The following is a 17,164-nucleotide window of genomic DNA, read 5'->3' as shown; positions in this document are numbered from 1 at the left end:
CAGACTGTTATGAACAGTTGGCTCATTCATCCCCCCTCCTTTCCCCTGTAACTATTCCCCAGGTCCTTGCTGTAAATGAGAATGTGTTCTCAGTCATCTTACCTGGTAAAATAAGGTTTAAAAAATAAAATACAAAAATGGCAAATTAATAGATGATATATAAACTATTATGGTGGAAAATTGTTAATAAAAAACGGTTTCAGATCCCGGAAATGAATGTGCAACTACCAGAATGTAATGGAAAAAACTACATGTACAGTAGGCACTTGCTCGCCCTAGCCTGGGCATTTCTGGAACTATTCAGTCGTGAAATCATAAGATCAACTCGCTCTCACTCAACCATCCATCTCTCTCTCTCCCTCTCGCTCTTTTTCTGGCACACAGCGTGCGGGGCTTATGTGTCTAGTACTGTACCGCGAGGCCGGGCCGAGGGAGCTCTACAGTGAGTGACGTCACCTCTCCCATGGCGTCACATTGACGTAGCGCATACCAGGCGCTCTATGAGGAGGCAGACTCACATAAATGCTGTATTAGACTTTCTCCCTCAGACCGCGCACATAAACAGTCCCGCACTACGGCTTTACATCTGCGCGCATCATCACTGGCACATACACAGGATCACTCTGAAACACACTTTTAAAACACACATCGGACTATATTCTAGCCTACTTTCCTTTAGAATAATTAAAGGAAAAACAAAAACAAAGAATAACTTTTTTTTTCTTCTGTCGCTTCATCCTCAACGAGTTCTGCAAATATACGTATTACTTTTCAGCAGCTTTGGTAATTTTTGTAATTATTCTGGATCTATACAGGAGACTTTATGTTGGGTTAATAACACATGTAAAGACGGAACCACTACAGCAAACAAGTAAGTTATTGTCTTTACTTCTGGAAATTAATGACTTTCTCTCATATTCTAAAGACCACTTAATTAATTATTAGATTAGGCTACTAGACTATTGGTCTCATAGAGAAACATAATTAGTTGTAGGTTCACCTGCACACCGGTTTGTTATATTGTTAAAACACGAGCGCTGTCTTAAACTTTCTCGTGCATGATGACCTGTTGATTTGGCAAACTCGTGAGCTCGGGAACCTCGGTGTGTGTGTTTGGTGTCACCGAGGGCAGATGGAACCGAATTTGAATTTAATTTGCTGAAGGAAGGTATCATATTCTTTGTGGTTGTCATGGAAATGGATGCCTCTCAGTCAGACAATGAAGTGGGAGACATAGGCAGTATTAGGCACTAATGGAGCTGAGTGAAGAACACAGACAGACAGTCAGACAGGCTGAGAGTAGAGGAGGGCTGACATCAAGGCTCTTATTATCTCCACTGTTATAAAGGACATGATTGTGTATTAATTCAGCTTTATGTGGACATCATGTTTGATGCCTTTGCAATAGTTATAAAACAAAACACATAGTTTGCTGTACGTGTGTGAGTGTGTCAGACTAATACCTAGCCATTTATTCCCGGCTATACGGGAATAGTTAAATTGGTAAAACCCTGAGAGCTTGTTGGTCTGTGTGCTGGGTGAATATTAGCCCTGGGCCTACAGTACAGACATCTTACATATGAGAGTTTTTCATGAGACGATTTTATATTATTGAAATAAATCTGACTGCAAGTTGCAGAAGAACATGCAGGCAGCCTTAGTTTAATTTCAAATGATTTATGTTGACATCATTTATCCCAACAGGTAGGTTTCTCGTAGTTTAGAACAAACAGTGTGATTATATGCCTACAAAATAAAACATATTGTTTTATAAACACTAGTACAGCCGGTGACCAACCTTAAATGTCCTCTGTCACACTGTCTGTCTGTCTGTCGTTTGTCTATCTGTTTGTATTTCTGACTGTCTCTCTAAATGTCTGTCTGTGTGTAGCATGTGGCTTTTCTGAATTAGACAGGCCTGTCATTGCTCACATTATTGCTCACATGATTAGGGGAAACAAATATTGACATTAACAATGTCAATGTTTGATCTATAGCCTTGCCTCTTTTTGAAGTTGAAGTTACTGCCATTGAACGTGGATCTTGACCTAAATGTCATCCTGGAGCAAGGAGGTCCATGACTCGAAGTGAGGCTTAAGGTTGGTCTGACCACCCAGTCTGGTATCATAGACTAGACATAACATAGTAGATGTAAATCCAGGACACTCAAATTAGTATGATATGTTATGTTTGGTATAGTTACATAAGACCGTTGGTTACTTAAGGAAAAAACGAAAGGTGGTCAGGGTGGATGGGTGGGCGTATAATGTAAATGTCTAGCAACCCAAAGGTTGCGTGTTTCAATCTCATCATGGACAACTTTAGCATTTTAGCTAATTAGCAACATTCCTACTACTTAATACTTTTTAGCTACTTTGCAATTCCTTGGCATGTTAGCTAACTCTTTCCTAACCGTAAACCTAACATTAACCCTGTAGCTAACCCATCCCCTAACCTTAACCCTTTAGCCTAACTCCTAATCTTAACCTTAACCTCTAAACCTAACCCCTAGCCTACCTAACGTTAGCCAGCTAGCTAATGTTAGCATTAGCCACCTAGCTAACTTTAGCCACAACAAATTGGAATTCGTAACATATCATACATTTTGCAAAATCATAACTTTTTGTATGTTTTGCAAATTCGTAACACACTGTAGGACACTTGCAATTCATAACATATCATAAGAAATGGATGATGGACATCCAGAAATTAATACCATTTGCAACATAACATATCATACTAAATGCTCTGAGACCAGGTTGGACCCCAGACCAATACCCTAAAAAAAATTACATTTAGAAATCAGTCAGATTCTTAAATATGTCGACCAAGTTAAATTAAACTTTTGCATCTCCTATTCACACAGCAGTCTCTGGTCCATATCATTTCTTTGAAGGCCAGAATTTGTATCTTTCACTATGAGATGTGTGGTATGCGTTTCTCTCAGGCGGTTAAAATTGGTTTTGGGTGTGTACACACACACACACACACACACACACACACACACACACACACACACACACACACACACACACACACACACACACACACACACACACACACACACACACACACACACACACAGTCTCCTCTTTTTGACAGCCTCTCTCCTCAGGGCTAATTTACTGTACTTGTATATTTCTCCAGCCCTCCTTTATCTCTTCTCTTTTCTCTCTCTGTTTGCTGGAAGCCTCGCGCTGACTGGCTTATTGGCGTGGGGGGCTATACCGGCGCTTTGGGGCGCGTGCTTCACGGCTCTTTCGCCGTTCTCTAGGTTACCGGGGCGCTCAGCCCAGCACCCACCGGCCGGCTCGAGAGAGAAACAGAGAGAGAGAGGAGACCCTTCTGCCCTGTGTTCACATTATGGACACACACAGACCAGTGCAATTGTAGCTTTTTTCGTAGCCCTTTTGTCTACATATCTCTGTATGTTGATGGGAGACTGTTACAGAGGAGTGTAAATGCTTTTTTTTAGGCTGGATCATGCTGTTGAATTGTATTGTATTGTTGTATGTTTTAATTCTGTAATGTATTGATTGTTGCTGCCTTCTTGGTCAGGTCTCCCTTGAAAAATAGACTATGGATCTCAATGGACTTTTCCTGCTTAAATAAAGGTTAACATTTTTTTGTAAAAAAATGGGCTATTTTAAAAAGCTTAAAATGCATATAGCTTTTTTGCTCTCAAAAGCGTTACAGGCTATTTGCTTTATGTCGGTCTGACACCGATTCAATATGATCTATTACCACAGCACACTGAATTACAAAACAAATAACAAATAATGTCATTGAATACAATGACCTCCACGTCTATAAAGTATAAACAATTGAGACAGAATATTACATTTCCTCTCCTGATTAGCCAAGCATTCTGGTGTGGTAGAGATTGAGCGACCGAGAGACTGAGAGACGCGACTGTCTGTATCCTAGTGAAGTTCATGTTATTATTGAGCCTAACTCATTCTCCAGACATTGAGTGAATAATAGGCATAGAAACATGTCAGACAAAGCAACAACAAAAAACGTGTTAGATCCCTAGGCTATAGTTTTAGATTTTGTCAGCCCACAGGCCTATTGGAAAAGTGATACTGTTAAGAACCTATCCAAACAGAGTTCAACTGTTCAGTGATCTCCAAACAGACTGCATGTGTCCCGGCCGGGACGGTTCAGAGAATGAGTCCGGAGAGGGAGGACTGGTCCCCGGTTTAGTGGAGAGAATTAGTCCGGGTATCGGTCAGTGTTTGTAGGTGAGTGCTGCAGAGAGGGGGCGCTAGGCACTGTGAAATCTCTTGTCTGCGGTGAGCTGTGCTCTGGCTGGCAGCAAGACGCACTGAGAGCGGAGAGGTTTCGGTTCTGAGATTCATAACTTACTCAGGTGGATATTGTAACCTATTTTCTCTTTCCAATAACGAACCCCTTTTAACCCTGAGACCTATAGTGCATGAGCCTCAGACTAGCGCGAAAGAACCACCGGCAATTTTAACAAAATGATAGCCATGCTCTTTTGAAGACACTTGTTTTATGAATTGCAAATAACTAGTTTAATTTAATATTATTGTTTGTTTGAAAAAGTGTTAATATGATAATTGAATAGATTCATATGATATTTGACGATATAGACCATTGTTAGATTTAGATATTATTTTATGCTGCTCGCAGATGAAGTGATTCTAGTTTTTCTTTTAGTCTATATTATTTTAGTCTATTCTCATCAATCTTCAATATTTTACTTTAATAAGAGTTGAAATTGGAATTCAAAATTATTGCTCTATTTCTGAGTTGTAGGCTAAATGATATAGAGAGGTTGTAGATAATATCTGTTCACTTCTGTATTTGGTGAAGCATTCATTCAATGAGCGCTATGGAATGTTTGCAGATTTTCTTATTGCTAAATTATAATTGTACTTATAATAATGTATATTCCTCCATTCTTGTGTCGCATGTCTGTGGATCTCTCTTTCTAGGTCTGACCTTTAATTCTGTATCACACCTCTAAGCCTGCTGCTTTTCCCCCTCATCACTGAGAATTCATTTTATTCTGTTCATGTTTTAATTTCTGTGCGTTTTTTCCCACCGGGTAATCTTGTGTAGGCTATATTCTGTGCGACTTTATTCTGCTCTTTGTGATTGTATTGTATTTGTGCAGTAAGCTATGTCATGCGTGTTGGTGTGCTTTGGGAGTTCCCATGTCTCTGGTTGTGACCCGGTATTTCTTTCCTCCAGACCCGGGTTCGGAAGAGCGCGCCCAGCCGAGCTCAGAGCCCCGGCTACCGGACAGTCCCTTCGAGTCCTCCCCGCTCCCGGTCCCCCACCACAGTCGCACCAGTCCCCAGCCCCCCACACAGAACACCATTCAGCGCGAGGCTTTCACACCAGGTACTGAAAAACACCGGGAACAGGCCCGGTCGTCGTCGCACCTGTCCTGAGTTGGTGCTTTAAAAACCTGTTTCAAATGCACGTGTAGTTTTCAAACTATTAGCCTGCCATGTGTTTCTTCATTCAGTCAGCTGTGTCTCACGCTAGGTCTATAGTGCGTTTATTTTATTTAGTACAATATTAGGCCTATATATTTAGAAATGTTTATATAACAAACCATATAGTTTAGACCAACAACATAATTTATTATTTTAATTTAACCGATATTGAATGGTCTAAATGGTAATTTAATATATTCCAAGTCAGTTCTGATTTATAATTCTAAGCGTGTTGTGTCAGTGAGTGCGCGCGAGTTGACATTTCCATCTGTAGATATGGGGACGGAAATAGTCTTCTGAAACTAGACACACCGACTTTAAAAGCAAGACCAAAAAATCGAATTAGTCAAATCTGTAGATATCGATCTGCTTAATGAACTTAATGAGGTTAAACGTCTTAAACCTTCGAGGCCAAAATAAAGTAGCCTAATTTAAAAGCACATGTATTTTCTCCTGATAGATTAAGGTGATAAAGGTAGGCTGTCCCGCCCGTATAGCGACTCATGGGGCCCTCGAGCCTGCGGTTAGAGGCGACCACAGCCTCTAGGACAAAACCCCGTTCTGGGTTTCTGCATCATACCTGTATTTAGATCAAGTTTACATACTGGTACATTTCATGAATGTAAACAAGCGGTTTACGCATGTGCGGGTCAATACCCGTCCAAAAACCAACACACAAAATAAGATTTAGATCGAATGTCTCAAATCGCTGTCTGCTGTCAATCTGTTTCAATCTGCGTGTGTGCGTGTGTTTTGACTGTAATATTTAGGTAGAATTATCAAGTCTGCTCATATGAGTGTCCATTAAAATCAATTAAAAAAAATATATATATATATTATATTTTTTACAACTTCTGAATGTTTCCTTGATCGATAGAATGTATTATGTATTTACTTATGCACTTCATGTCTTGTTTGTTAGATCTATGGCATTCTGACAATGAACAAGCACGCTCAGTTTTTGGAACGGATGCATTGTGTCCAGTTGAAATGCACACCTCGAGGTTAGAGACTGCTTCTCTCTGATCATCATACCACACACGTACACGTACACGTGCACACACACACGCTTATCCAGCCAGGTCACCCGTTATACAATTCAGTATTCAACTTCCATCCATGTCTATGCAAGTGGGGAGATGACGTGGAAGTTGTTTTCGATATTTTTGTTTTAAACCTATCCCAAACCTTAACTTTACTTTAACCATTCGAAGTTAATGTCTGAACTTTACCCTAAATTCAACATTTCGGAGTTATTGTCTAATCTTACCCTTAAACACACGACATTTGAAGTTTGGAACAACTTCGAAATTTGACGTTTAAGTATGTGGATGAACGTCTAATTCTGTCGTGAGACTCTGAGAGCTGGTAGCATTTATCTGCCTGGCTTGTCTGTCCTGAACACTCACTGTTTAACACACATGTAGCTTAAGCACACACTCACACATGCATGCACTCAAATACTCATGCATGTTGTACACACACGCATACACACACATTCTTCATGACACATACACACTCACACACGCACAAACTTGCTGTCAGGTGGACGTCGTGGTGTTTGAATGAAAAGGGTGTTTTCGGTTTTTGGGATATAATCTGGTGTCATTAGAGTGCTTCTGGCTTGGTCTTAACATGACACTGCATTGTCTGAATATGTGTGTGTGTGTGTGCGTGTGTTTACTCAGAAGTAGATGTGTGTGCATAGGGGCATGGTGAGGAGAAGGTACACACATCAGTTAGGTTGTGTTTACATCATCACTATGTGTGTGAATGGGTGTGTGTCCATACGTGCATGTGTGCGTGCATGTATGCGTTTGACTTCAGGCAAGGTAGGTGGAGTAGTCTTATAAAGAGGCGCTTCAATTGGAATTAAACACATCAGCCCCCCCCCCCCCCCCCCCCCACTGTTGGACAGGCCCAGGAAAAATCTCTCTCTCTTCCTTTTCTCCACTTGAAGACACAGGCAGTTACAAATCCCCTTCCTCTCTGTACACCTGTACGCCTGTTTCCGCGTGGGTAGTGCAACTGCCTGGGTCACTCGCGAGGCCGTCATAGAAATAAAAGAAAACTCTGGCGGTTGCTCGAGTGCAGCCGTGCTCGCCCACTCCTTTCTAGACGGATGGAACTCGCGCACTCTGAGAAAGTTTGAGTCAGACCTCCAAACTCCCCCCTGACCTCGTGTCTCTCGCGCGTCCCCATGGTTACACTTTAGCCCTGCGGCTCACCCATGGTGACATCTGTATCTCTGTCTCTAATATAGGTGTCTCCCGCTGTAAGGTGTGAGTCATGCCAGGGCTTCGAGCCCAAAATGTACAGTTATATTGTGTTCACTGTTCAACACGGACTTAATAAATATGTCATTTAGTTACGTTTGTGCATGCGCCATGTGCGTAGGGCAAAATGTACAGTTATATTGTGTTCACTGTTCAACACGGACTTAATAAATATGTCATTTAGTTACGTTTGTGCATGCGCCATGTGCGTAGGGCAAATGTACACAGTTGTTAGAGTCCGCAGAGGAAAGGAGGCGTGCAGGACAAATGATGGTAGTAGGCTTGATAAGTCCCATATTTGACTAAATAAATATGACGCGAAGGAACAAGACGATTACAACACAGCGCGCGCAGAGCGTCAATGGGAACCGCGCGCTGTTGACAGTTCCCTTCTCGAGAGCGAAGAGCAAACACAACAAACTCCGGGCACTTACGACACACACACACACACACACACACACACACACACACACACACACACACACACACACACACACACACACACACACACACACACACACACACACACACACACACACACACACACACACACACACACAGGTTTTAATATTGATCAACAATAGATAACTACAGTTGAAGTCGGAAGTTTACATACACTTAGGTTGAAGTCATTAAAACTCGTTATTCAACCACTCCACAAATTTCTTGTTAACAAACTACAGTTTTGGCAAGTCGGTTAGGACATCTACTTTGTGCATGACACAAGTAATTTTTCCAACAATTGTTTACAGACAGATTATTTCACTTATAATTCCCTGTATCACAATTCCAGTGGGTCAGAGGTTTACATACACTAAATTGACTGTGCCTTTTAACAGCTTGGAAAATTCCAGAAAATGATGTCATGGCTTTCGAAGCTTCTGATAGGCTAATTGACATAATTTGAGTCAATTGGAGGTGTACCTGTGGATGTATTTCAAGGCCTACCTTCAAACTCAGTGCCTCTTTGCTTGACATCATGGGAAAATCAAAAGAAATCAGCCAAGACATCAGCCAAGACAAAAAAATTGTAGACCTCCACAATCTGGTTCATCCTTGGGAGCAATTTCCAAACGCCTGAGGGTACCACGTTCATCTGTACAAACAATAGTACGCAAGTATAAACACCATGGGACCATGCAGCCGTCATACCGCTCAGGAAGGAGACGCGTTCTGTCTCCTAGAGATTAATGTACTTTGGTGCAAAAAGTGCAAATCAATCCCAGAACAACAGCAAAGGACCTTGTGAAGATGCTGGAGGAAACAGGTACAAAGTATCTATATTCACAGTAAAACGAGTCCTATATCGACATAACCTGAAAGGCCGCTCAGCAAGGAAGAAGCCACTGCTCCAAAACCGCCATAAAAAAGCCAGACTACGGTTTGCAACTGCACATGGGGACAAAGATCATACTTTCTGGAGAAATGTCCTCTGGTCTGATGAAACAAAAATAGAACTGTTTGGCCAAAATGACCATCGTTATGTTTGGAGGAAAAAGGGGGAGGCTTGCAAGCCGAAGAACACCATCCCAACCGTGAAGGGTGGCAGCATCATGTTGTGGGGGTGCTTTGCTGCAGAAGGGACTGGTGCACTTCACAAAATAGATGGCATCATGAGGAAGGACAATTATGTGGATATATTGAAGCAACATCTCAAGACATCAGTCAGGAAGTTAAAGCTTGGTCGCAAATGGGTCTTCCAAATGGACAATGACCCCAAGCATACTTCCAAAGTTGTGGCAAAATGGCTTAAGGACAACAAAGTCAAGGTATTGGAGTGGCCATCACAAAGCCCTGATCTCAATCCCATAGAAAATTTGTGGGCAGAACTGAAAAAGCGTGTGCGAGCAAGGAGGCTTACAAACCTGACTCAGTTACACCAGCTCTGTCAGGAGGAATGGGCTACCTGAAACGTTTGACCCAAGTTAAACAATTTAAAGGACATGCTGCCAAATACTAATTGAGTGTATGTAAACTTCTGACCCACTGGGAATGTGATGAAAGAAATAAAAGCTGAAATAATCACTCTCTCTACTATTATTCTGACATTTCACATTCTTAAAATAAAGTGGTGATCCTAACTGACCTAAAACAGGGAATTTTTACTAGGATTAAATGTCAGGAATTGTGAAAAACTGAGTTTAAATGTATTTGGCTAAGGTGTATGTAAACCTCCGACTTCAACTGTATATATTATTATTATTATGGTTATTATACAAATCTAAACAATTATTATGAATATTATTCATTTGTGGTTACATTGTGGGCTGTGTGTGTGATCCCCAGTCTAAGACGGAGGTCGTTATGATAATTAACCTCTCTCTAGACACACGGTTCCCCATCCTGTCTTTGCTTGTCATGGCAGTATGTGACAGAACATGTGTGTGGCTGGTTGTTTTAGAGGCCAGAGTTAGTTAGGGTCCAGCACCATGAGGGGTCCATTAACATTTAATGATACAGGCCTCATTTAGTTCCCAAACGACAGATAAACTAGGGCAAGACACACACACGCACACGCACACGCACGCACGCACGCACGCACGCACGCACGCACGCACGCACGCACGCACGCACGCACGCACGCACGCACGCACGCACGCACGCACGCACGCACGCACGCACGCACGCACGCACGCACGCACGCACGCACGCACGCACGCACGCACACACACACACACACACACACACACACACACACACACACACACACACACACACACACACACACACACACACACACACACACACACACACACACACAGCTACTCACACACAGTACACACTAACAAACTGCTCCTACAGTTTAGCTGTGCTGGAGTGAGGGTTGCGTTGTGTGTGTGTGGTTGTATGTATGGCTGTGGGTGATTATGACCAGGTGTGTTGACTGCAAAGTGGATGGGGGTTCAATCTGGGGCTCATTCAGTTCGAGAAAACGGAAGAAAAAGTTTTTAAATTATAAAAAAAGACAGTTGTTATCGGACAAGTTAAGGTACATTCCAAAACGTTTTCTTCCGTTTCCTGCCGAGTGAACAAGAACCGCTGAGCTTAGCTACACTGATTGGCTAATGTGTTTTTATCTGCTTCACCGATTGGCTAACATGTTTTTATTTGCTTGACTAATTGGCTAATGAGTGTTATATTAAGGGAATTACACTAACAACACACTAACAGCTTCCTCACACGTTTCATACTATTGCATTATGTGCATCTGTTAACTGCATAAATAATCAACGTCATAAATAGGGAGGAGATCCTGCTGTTTTGTGAGTTTCAGCACCAAACTGTGTCCATCACCTCCCCAACATTCTCACACACACGCTTACCCTCTCACTATCACTACAGTGTTGATGTTTTAATTCTGTATATAACACTTCAACTTGAACTTGATTTTCTCTCTCTCTCTCTCTCTCTCTCTCTCTCTCTCTCTCTCTCTCTCTCTCTCTCTCTCTCTCTCTCTCTCTCTCTCTCTCTCTCTCTCTCTCTCTCTCTCTCTCTCTCTCTCTCTCTCTCTCTCTCTCTCTCTCTCTCTCTCTCTCTCTCTCTCTCTCTCTCTCTCTCTCTCTCTCTCTCTCTCTCTCTCTCTCTCTCTCTCTCTCTCTCTCTCTCTCTCTCTCTCTCTCTCTCTCTCTCTCTCTCTCCATCTTTCTCTGTAGACATGCCTTGTGTGCAGGCACAGTATGGGCCCGCCCCTCCAGGCTCGTCCTACTCCGCCCAGTCCTTTGGTTACCAGGGCGACAGCTACAGCTCTGACCTCATGACCCCGGACTATACCAAGTTGGACTTGGGTGGGGGTGAGATCTCGGCGGCCGCCACTACCTCTCTGCCCAGCTTCAACGTGTTTGTTGAGGGGAGCTACGAGCCCAAGTCCTCCTGCCTATACCAGATGCCCTCCCATAGGCCGCTTATCAAGAAGGAGGAGGAGTCCTACCCACAATCTGACACCATGCCCACCTCCTCCATGTACTTTAAACAGTCTCCTCCGTCCACCCCCACCACCCCCTCTCTCGCCCCCCAGCCTGGCTCCTCCTTCCTCTGGGATGACTCCCCCCACCTCTCCCTGCAGCCCCCCTCCCACGGCCCCCTCAAGTCCGCTCGCTTCCCCCACTTCTACCAGCACTCCCCTCCCCACAGTGGGGGGTACGAGGGGCTGGGAGGGGGGCTGCCTCGCTCTTCCTCCTCATCCTCTTCCTCGTCCTCCTCGGTGCCCCCTCACCCCCACGGCCCGCCCCTGGAACAGCACCTGTACCAGCTGCACCGCGGGGTTGGGGGTCCGGGGGGACTGGCCTTCCGTTCTCTGGCGCTGGGGTCCTGTAACCCTCTGCTGGGGGACCGCCTGCCCTCACCCCCCCATCGCGGCCCCCCAGGAGAGGGCACCTGTGCCGTGTGTGGCGACAACGCTGCCTGCCAGCACTACGGCGTACGCACCTGCGAGGGCTGCAAAGGCTTCTTCAAGGTAAGACCACCTGAAACACCACCTCACACTCACCTGATGACACCCCCATGAGCATCTCTCATGCTATTATCCTCTCTCTCTCTCTCTCTCTCTCTCTCTCTCTCTCTCTCTCTCTCTCTCTCTCTCTCTCTCTCTCTCTCTCTCTCTCTCTCTCTCTCTCTCTCTCTCTCTCTCTCTCTCTCTCTCTCTCTCTCTCTCTCTCTCTCTCTCAATTCAATTCAATTCAATTTGCTTTATTGGATATTTACAATATAAAAATGAGAATCAAAATTGTCAACGGGACAACAGTAACAACAAAAACCAAGTCTCAAAATAACCATACATTCAACAATAACAATAAGCATACAGTAGAGTACATGTGCAGGTTGATTGGTTTGTCAGACACTGTCCCTCAACTTATGGCAGGCAGCAATGTAGTGCGCTGCCAACCCACAGCTCTCTGCGTCCTCCCCCAACAGGACGGGTAGCCTACTCTCATCAGAGAGGTCTTTGAAACCTTGAATAAGGGTTTCAAATTTGGGGAAATGACACTCTCTAATTATTGTATATTTTTGACATTTTGTCAGGAAATGCAGCTCCGTCTCAGGTTCTGCTGTTGTGCAGTGGTTGCACAGCCTTTCCTCTACAGGGAGGATCTGTTCTATGTTAATACTAGGGCCATGTTCAGGTGGGATCTGATCCATAGAGGCGTCACAATGTTCATTTAGTGAGCTACAAACAGACATCACTGGAGGCTGTTGGCTTGAGTTACACCAGTCTCTCTCTCATGCAGAACTTGGAGGAGGACTGTGCCCCTCTCTCTCTCTGCCTCTGTCTGTCTGTCTGTCTGTCTGTCTGTCTGTCTGTCTGTCTGTCTGTCTGTCTGTCTGTCTGTCTGTCTGTCTGTCTGTCTGTCTGTCTGTCTGTCTGTCTGTCTGTCTGTCTGTCTGTCTGTCTGTCTGTCTGTCTGTCTGTCTGTCTGTCTGTCTGTCTGTCTTCTGTCTCTCTCTCTCTCTCACTCTCTCTCTCTCTCTCTCTCTCTCTCTCTCTCTCTCTCTCTCTCTCTCTCTCTCTCTCTCTCTCTCTCTCTCTCTCTCTCTCTCTCTCTCTCTCTCTCTCTCTCTCTCTCTCTCTCTCTCTCTCTCTCTCTCTCTCTCTCTCTCTCGCTTTCTCGCGCTCTCTCTCTCTCTCTCTCTCTCTCTTTCTCTCTCTCATTCTGTTGTTCATTTAGTGCTCTCTAAATCGTCTGAGGAGTTGCCACGGCGCCTGTGAGGGTCGTCTCCCCAGGCAACCAGCAGGGCAGAAAGGTTGTGTGTGTGTCGTGACGGCGGGGTGCAATAAAAATACAGTGGCTGCTAAAAGTCCAGCTCATGAGAGAGAGAGATAAAGAGAGAGAGAGAGATAAAGAGAGATAAAGAGAGAGGGAGGGAGGGAGGGAGGGAGGTGGAGAGAGAGAGAGACAGATAGAAAGAGAAATACTATTGTCTCTCTCTTTTCTCTCTCTCTCTCTCTCTCTCTATCTCTCTCTCATTTCCTTAGTCTCACTGTTGAGCTGGGAGACCCTTCAACCAGGGAGAGAAAGAGAGAGAGAGAAAGAGAAAGAGAGAGAGAAAGAGAGAGAGAGGACTGTAGGAAGACAATTGGATACCAACATATTCACCAAAATACAGAGAGTTAGATCATTCACCCAGTCCCACAGTTAGGTTATCCATGGAGGAGGGATCACATTCATATCGTAACACTGAGCATAAGTACAGTAACTGTTCAAACATCTCCCTTGAAAAAGTTTGATGGAACTTCCCGGTTTAAATAAAGTTGAAATGAAAAGGCTGTAACCGATAATGTTTTAGAGCAATAAAAATACATGTGGTTTGTTAAGAATTTATTCCTCCAGTATTATACATTTTCTTCCTCTACAGTTTCCGTTCGGTCTCTTATGACAGTTATCTCACATCATATATAACACATCCCACACACAAACACACACACACGCACGCGAGCACGCACACACACACTCATCTCAGTACCTTATGTCATCGTTCAGGAGCCTGATTTTAGTCATAGGGCTTATTTCACTTCTTGTATGTGCATGTAAAATGAAACATTTGTCATCCAATACAAGATCTAATGTCCATCCCATTTCATCCTGTGGTCCTTCTGCTGGGTTTTATTTAGTTAGATGGAAAACGAGAGAGAGAAGTAGAGACGGGAGAAAGAAAAGAAAGAGACAGAGAAATAAAAGGGACAGAGGGTACAAACATAGAGATAATTGAATGAGGCCTGTGGTAGGTGGAAATGAATTATCCCTCTTTTCAATTAGTTTCACAATTTGTTTTTATTTAGTAATTAATGAAAGCAGCGTCTGGTGGCTGCAGGCCAGGGGCTGTGTGTGTGTGTGTGTGTGTGTGTGTGTGTGTGTGTGTGTGTGTGTGTGTGTGTGTGTGTGTGTGTGTGTGTGTGTGTGTGTGTGTGTGTGTGTGTGTGTGTGTGTGTGTGTGTATGGCTTCATGCCGTGGGCTCTGCGTCTGCTACACAGCTCAGCACCCAGACGCAGCCTGTCAACATCCCACATCAGCCTCACAGACACACACACACACAAACACACACACACACACACACACACACACACACACACACACACACACACACACACACACACACACACACACACACACACACACACACACACATACACACAACATCTACACAAAATTATACACAAAAGGTTGTACAACTTTTTCCATACAACATTATACAGCAACAAGCACGCCATTAACCACACAATATTTACACAACATTAAACACACAACATGTACACAAAGTTATCCACACAACATGTACACAACATTTTCCTAACAACGTTTACACAACATTTTCCTAACAATGTTTGCACAACATTCACCACATCTGCTCATTTCCCGACTACTGTCTAACATTAGAGAGAGAGCATCAGCAGGTGATGGCCACCATCTAATGTTAGAGACAGGAATCAGCAGGTGATGGCCACCATCTAATGTTAGAGACAGGAATCAGCAGGTGATGGCCACCATCTAATGTCAGAGACAGGAATCAGCAGGTGATGGCCACCATCTAATGTCAGAGACAGGAATCAGCAGCCACCATCTAATGTCAGAGACAGGAATCAGCAGCCACCATCTAATGTCAGAGACAGGAATCAGCAGCCACCATCTAATGTTAGAGACAGGAATCAGCAGGTGATGGCCACCATCTAATGTTAGAGACAGGAATCAGCAGGTGATGGCCACCATCTAATGTCAGAGACAGGAAGCAGCAGGTGATGGCCACCATCTAATGTCAGAGACAGGAATCAGCAGGTGATGGCCACCATCTAATGTTAGACAGGAATCAGCAGGTGATGGCCACCATCTAATGTTAGACAGGAATCAACAGGTGATGGCCACCATCTAATGTTAGACAGGAATCAGCAGGTGATGGCCACCATCTAATGTTAGGGACAGGAATCAGCAGGTGATGGCCGCCATCTAATGTCAGAGACAGGAATCAGCAGGTGATGGCCACCATCTAATGTTAGACAGGAATCAGCAGGTGATGGCCACCATCTAATGTTAGAGACAGGAATCAGCAGGTGATGGTCACCATCTAATGTTAGAGACAGGAATCAGCAGGTGATGGCCACCATCTAATGTCAGAGACAGGAATCAGCAGGTGATGGCCACCATCTATTGTTAGAGACAGGAATCAGCAGGTGATGGCCACCATCTAATGTTAGAGACAGGAATCAGCAGGTGATGGCCACCATCTAATGTCAGAGACAGGAATCAGCAGGTGATGGCCACCATCTAATGTTAGAGACAGAAATCAGCAGTTGATGGCCACCATCTAATGTCAGAGACAGAAATCAGCAGGTGATGGCCACCATCTAATGTTAGAGACAGGAATCAGCAGGGGATGGCCACCATCTAATGTCAGAGACAGGAATTAGCAGGTGATGGCCACCATCTAATGTTAGAGACAGGAATCAGCAGGTGATGGCCACCATCTAATGTTAGACAGGAATCAGCAGGTGATGGCCACCATCTAATGTCAGAGACAGGAATCAGCAGGTGATGGCCACCATCTAATGTTAGACAGGAATCAGCAGGTGATGGCCACCATCTAATGTTAGAGACAGAAATCAGCAGGTGATGGCCACCATCTAATGTTAGAGACAGAAATCAGCAGGTGATGGCCACCATCTAATGTTAGACAGGAATCAGCAGGTGATGGCCACCATCTAATGTCAGAGACAGGAATCAGCAGGTGATGGCCACCATCTAATGTTAGACAGGAATCAGCAGGTGATGGCCACCATCTAATGTTAGAGACAGGAATCAGCAGGTGATGGCCACCATCTAATGTTACAGACAGGAATCATCAGGTGATGGCCACCATCTAATGTTAGACAGGAATCAGCAGGTGATGGCCACCATCTAATGTCAGAGACAGGAATCAGCAGGTGATGGCCACCATCTAATGTTAGACAGGAATCAGCAGGTGATGGCCACCATCTAATGTTAGACAGGAATCAGCAGGTGATGGCCACCATCTAATGTTAGAGACAGGAATCAGCAGGTGATGGCCACCATCTAATGTTAGACAGGAATCAGCAGGTGATGGCCACCATCTAATGTTAGAGACAGGAATCAGCAGGTGATGGTCACCATCTAATGTTAGAGACAGGAATCAGCAGGTGATGGCCACCATCTAATGTCAGAGACAGGAATCAGCAGGTGATGGCCACCATCTAATGTTAGAGACAGGAATCAGCAGGTGATGGCCACCATCTAATGTTAGAGACAGGAATCAGCAGGTGATGGCCACCATCTAATGTTAGACAGGAATCAGCAGGTGATGGCCACCATCTAATGTTAGACAGGAATCAGCAGGTGATGGCCACCATCTAATGTTAGACAGGAATCAGCAGGTGATGGCCACCATCTAATGTCAGAGACAGGAATCAGCAG

General features: G+C 44.2%; 1 protein-coding gene across 3 annotated transcripts in view; it reads left to right on the top strand.

Moving 5' to 3' along the window:
• The first annotated feature begins 524 nt into the window (after window positions 1-524).
• The window catches only part of nr4a3 (nuclear receptor subfamily 4, group A, member 3), a 36,491-nt gene continuing 19,851 nt past the window's right edge, over window positions 525-17,164 (top strand). Inside the window, exons 1-4 of one of the 3 annotated variants that reach the window (XM_038977228.1) lie at window positions 525-871; window positions 5,221-5,373; window positions 6,394-6,475; window positions 11,401-12,200. In XM_038977228.1, the coding sequence (XP_038833156.1) occupies window positions 6,412-6,475; window positions 11,401-12,200 (864 nt within the window). In that variant the 5' untranslated portion in view covers window positions 525-871; window positions 5,221-5,373; window positions 6,394-6,411. The remainder of the gene's footprint in view (window positions 872-5,220; window positions 5,374-6,393; window positions 6,476-11,400; window positions 12,201-17,164) is intronic. The other 2 variants (XM_038977229.1, XM_038977230.1) reach the window with 2 other exon arrangements.

Source organism: Salvelinus namaycush, chromosome 37, assembly GCF_016432855.1.
Source record: "Salvelinus namaycush isolate Seneca chromosome 37, SaNama_1.0, whole genome shotgun sequence".
In the NCBI taxonomy this organism is placed as follows: Eukaryota; Metazoa; Chordata; class Actinopteri; order Salmoniformes; family Salmonidae; genus Salvelinus; species Salvelinus namaycush.
This window is presented reverse-complemented; position numbering and strand designations above follow the sequence as displayed.